At 44.6% G+C, this 4,428-nt stretch overlaps 2 protein-coding genes across 2 annotated transcripts in view; one reads left to right on the plus strand and one right to left on the minus strand.

Annotated features, from left to right (window-relative positions):
* LOC108747458 (forkhead box protein K1) overlaps window positions 1-392 on the minus strand; it is a 5,838-nt gene extending 5,446 nt beyond the window's left edge. The window contains exon 1 of the mRNA XM_018484934.1: window positions 98-392. The gene's annotated coding sequence lies outside the window, so the exon portion shown is untranslated. The remainder of the gene's footprint in view (window positions 1-97) is intronic.
* Window positions 393-2,015: 1,623 nt separating this feature from the next.
* Window positions 2,016-4,422, plus strand: LOC108747336 (ras-related protein Rab-40B). Its single transcript, XM_018484738.1, has 4 exons — window positions 2,016-2,194; window positions 2,610-2,803; window positions 2,884-3,106; window positions 3,323-4,422. The coding sequence occupies exons 1-4, from the start codon at window positions 2,035-2,037 to the stop codon at window positions 3,634-3,636; spliced, it is 891 nt and encodes a 296-aa protein (XP_018340240.1). The 5' UTR covers window positions 2,016-2,034; the 3' UTR covers window positions 3,637-4,422.
* Window positions 4,423-4,428: the final 6 nt, after the last annotated feature.

A 4,428-nucleotide genomic window follows, 5' to 3' on the forward strand; every position in this document is an offset into this window, starting at 1 on the left:
TCACTCTTTCTCTTTTCTTTCTTCTCCCTCTTCCTTTCCTTCACCATGCGCGCGCGCGCGCGCTCATCGCGAGTACAAGCAGTATCAAGTCAAGCACCTTCTAAGTTCGCTCCTGTCTCCGCGGTCGTTCGGGTTCACCTCGCCTCCTCGTGTGTCACGGTCCTCGTTGATCCTCGATTCGTTAGTTTCGGCGAGAGAAGCAAGAATTGCGGCGACAACGATGACAATGGTGGTGACAGGCAAGCGGGCGAGCGGGACACGCGCGCGCGCGCGTGCGTGTGCGTTCCCGGTGAACACGATGACGATACACGCGCGGCACAAATATTTTCTTCCTCTTGTTTACCCACAATCCGAAACGTGGACGGGTGCCGCCACGTGACGCGGCAGCCGCGAATCGGCGACCGGTTCGAAAATCGAAAATCGAACGCCGGCGATTCGCGATCCCTCCCCCCCCTCCTCCCCTCCTCCTCTCGATTACTTCCAATCCCAATCCAACATCGCGATCCCCTCTTCCCTCCACGCGCACACCTTTCAAGGATTCTTCCCGAAGGAGAATCGACTATCGAGAATATTCCCGAGGACGTAAACGAGTCGTGGCGATCGGTGATTTCCACAATGAATCGTTAATGATAGATGAAAAGTAGAAATGAATATATAATTGTATTATTTATATGATGTAATATTAGATGAAAATCTAATGAACGTTCTTGTTTGGAAAAATAACTAAAGTGCTCGGTTGAATTCGTCCGTTTTTCTGCGCCAAGACGTTCCTTCGATTACGTCGCGTGGAAGTGACTTAGCTTTCCTATTTTTCGGAAATTTATAGCAAAATTTATCCCGAGATTCGGAAAATCTCAACTTCCTTGAATCAACGTTGTCCAGTTGCATCATCATTGATCACATCGAGGAGAAAGAAGGATGAGCAAGCGATTATGGAACTCTATTGTTTACCAGAGTAGCGCAAATCCTTTTATCTGAGCGAATGCCGACAATCGCGCCTTCCCGTTGGCTGCTTTTCCGTTGCGTTGTCTTATTGGTTATTTCAACCATTATTTTTGCCCCAACTAATCTATCATTAAATAAACGTTAAGTAATTCTGTCGACAAATGCGATTGGTCAATTTCAATGGGCATGATTATTAACGAAAAACACGATGCGTGGAAACATCAGTTTCATTTGACGATCGCAAGTCAATCCGGACGAATCGAAAATACAGAAACGTGGTCCGATGACGGCGAGACTCGCAAATATAAGGAATTAATTAATGTAGATGGCGCTGAAATCATTCAAATTGATCGCTTGATAAAACATTTGTTTTATGAAATGATAAGGCACTTTTATGTTTACAAATACTTTTTTCGTTGTTTGCATTTCTGCGCGTATTTTTAATTTTTCGTGTCAATTTTCACACTCTTCTTAAAGTAATTTGTTTATATTCCTTCAGAGGACAGCACTTCAAATGACACTCGCGAATCACGAACGTACTCGACCTTCGCGGAATTTCATTCTCGTGCATCTCGCGACAGCGCGCAACTTCGTTGCGCAGTGTCACGCGGGGAGAGGCAAGGGACTTGGAGGGACTGGTAGGGACTGGTGCGGTGCAGGTAGGGAACTGAGGGGGACAGACAAGTGCGACAACAGCGGGGAAAGCGCGTCGACGAGTGGAGAAAGCCTTGTCAGCCCTGTTTGCTTTGTTATGATACAGGTTCGTGACGTTCGCGTTGTCGGGGTTCGTGTCCCGGTCGCGTAAATAAGAGGGTGCTGCCGCGACCGTCGCTGATCGTCGCGATCGAGATCCATGAGAGAATCGACGCGACGTACCTGTGTACCGCGGTACGATGCGATAGCTTTCACCGGCCAAGTGCCCGACGAGGTCGCCGTCGAGGTGGCGACGGCGGTGCAGGTGGTGAAACTGGTGAAGGAGGATCCGTCCGCGTGCCGCGAATACGGGAGGAAGTGTGACAGCGGCAGGGCGAGCTTGGTCGTCCCGTTGGTCGCCTGCAGTATGCTCAGGGTCTGCGACAGGCGGATATTATGGCTGCGGGTGAGGCCAACACGGCGAAGCCTCGTCAGGAGAAACAGTACGACTACCTGCTCAAGTTCCTGCTGGTGGGAGACAGCGACGTCGGCAAGCAAGAGATCTTGAGCGGTCTCGAAGACGGTGCAGCCGAGTCGCCGTTCTGCAGCGGCAGCGGTAACACTCTTTACTCTCTCAATATCATAAGACTTTTCTGTGTCTCTTCTCAATACGTGTAACGAAACATTGGCTAACTGTTCTTTTTAGCGTAACTTCTTGCACGGTTCATCTTTCCCCTTTTCTTTTTCATGTTGGAAATAAAAAGAAAAAATTAACTGTGATACATTAGAACTTATAATCAAACAACAGTAATGCTTTTCTATAGTTCTTTCTCTTTTTTTTTTTTTTTTTTTTTTTTTCAAAGTCATTTAAGACGTGTTCATTTCTACTAGTATAGATTAATTTTAATCCTTTGGTTCATCCTTTTCAAATTCTTCAAGAGAAAGATAAAAAGTAAATAAGATCAAGAGTAAAGTTAATTTATAATAATAGAAATGGAGATTATAGACCTGATCATTTATTACTTTTTCAGCTTACAAGACTACCACTATCCTACTAGATGGGAAACGAGTCAAGTTACAATTATGGGATACATCAGGCCAAGGTAGATTCTGCACAATTATTCGGTCATATTCCAGAGGTGCTCAAGGTATACTTTTGGTATATGACATTACCAACAAGTGGTCCTTTGATGGCATCGATAGGTGGCTGAAAGAAGTTGAAGAGGTCAGATTTTATTTGACGAGTGAAAATTTGATCTGGTTATTGACAGCATGCAAAAATATATCTTTACATGAAACTTACAGCACGCTCCTGGCGTACCAAAAGTATTGGTTGGCAATCGTCTACACTTGGCTTTTAAAAGGCAAGTAGGTGAACGAGATGCAGAGGCTTACGCGGCTAAGAATCGAATGGCCTTCTTTGAAGTCTCACCTCTCTGCGATTTCAACATCCGTGAAAGCTTCTCAGAGCTCTCTCGGATGGCGTTACACAGGAATGGCATGGAAAGATTATGGCGATCCAATAAAGGTGTTGATTAGTGATTTCTATCAGAGATTCTAAGCTCAGTATTCAATCTTTTTTAAGACCGTCTTAGGTTGGTAATGCGGATTTATGATTTGCTTATGACATCTTAAGACTATTTAAGACAGGTTTTAATGTAAAAACCAGTATTAAATATGAATACTAAGATCCTAAGGCCTAAGATCTAGGGATCAGAACAATGAGAATTAATTTGCTTTTCAGTGCTCAGCCTACAAGAACTGGCGTGCCGTGCGATAGTGGCCCGAACAACGGTTTACGGTATCGACCAACTGCCGTTGCCCAAATCCATCAAATCGCACTTGAAATCATACGCGATGACGACTACATCCCAACTGCGTTATAACGGCAATCGCTCGTTGAGCTCGAGCAAGAGTCTGGGATCACATCATCGGAAGTTACGCTTCGTCGGGGTGGGTCACAATAACGGCGGACTGTCGACGCCCGGCAGCTCACCCGGCAGCATCACCGATTCCCGCACAAGTTGCGTCGGTCGCAATTCCTGCACAGTGTCTTGAGAGTGACAAAGGACAGAAGTCAGGGTAGCGGTTACTTACAAAAGCGTCGCGCAGCAATCAGCGTTCTTCCTTCCCCTCTCCCTCTCTGGTTTTATCGAGAATGTAAACGCGTTTACAATGTTGTTTCACAATTCATAGTAATTACTGTTAGTATGAAATAGTAATATAAATATATGAAATTCCAATTTGTCACTTGCCAACGTTGACGGGATATACTTGTTACGTTTATATCATGAGATACATTTCATATATATTTTTTCACACATCCGCGAGTCGCGCAGTTTCACCATCCGAACGATCAACGAGCTTAAGGGAGACGAGCTGTCATGTATCCGTGCCATTTGTTGTACGAAATTAAGAGAGAGAGAGAGAGAGAGTCGCGGCACGTAAGCAAAGAAATCGCTTAAACGTTACCGAATGTTATCGATTGCATGAGTTTTCATCGCGTAAAGAGAACGTGTCAGAATTACTAAGATACCCACGTGATATATCACGCGACATTACATTATGCGACTCGAGTGTGCCCATACTTTAAAGCCCTTGTAAGCCGTTTTGTTTTTTTTTTGGCCATTGTTGGAAAAGCATCCCTTTCCACAAACGTATCTCTCTGTGCGGAATGTTCTTTCTTCGATCATAAGCTTACAGGAGCAGCGAGTAATGAATTGAAAAGTACAAGTTCGCTAAGTCTACGGTGGTTGTGGTGTAGACTAATGATGATAGCATAAGTGTAGAAAGTTTAGAGCAGCTAACTCGAGATATATTTAGCAACATATATAAATATATATATATATA

Source organism: Trachymyrmex septentrionalis, unplaced genomic scaffold (genome assembly GCF_001594115.1).
Source record: "Trachymyrmex septentrionalis isolate Tsep2-gDNA-1 unplaced genomic scaffold, Tsep1.0 scaffold2, whole genome shotgun sequence".
Classification (NCBI taxonomy): Eukaryota; Metazoa; Arthropoda; class Insecta; order Hymenoptera; family Formicidae; genus Trachymyrmex; species Trachymyrmex septentrionalis.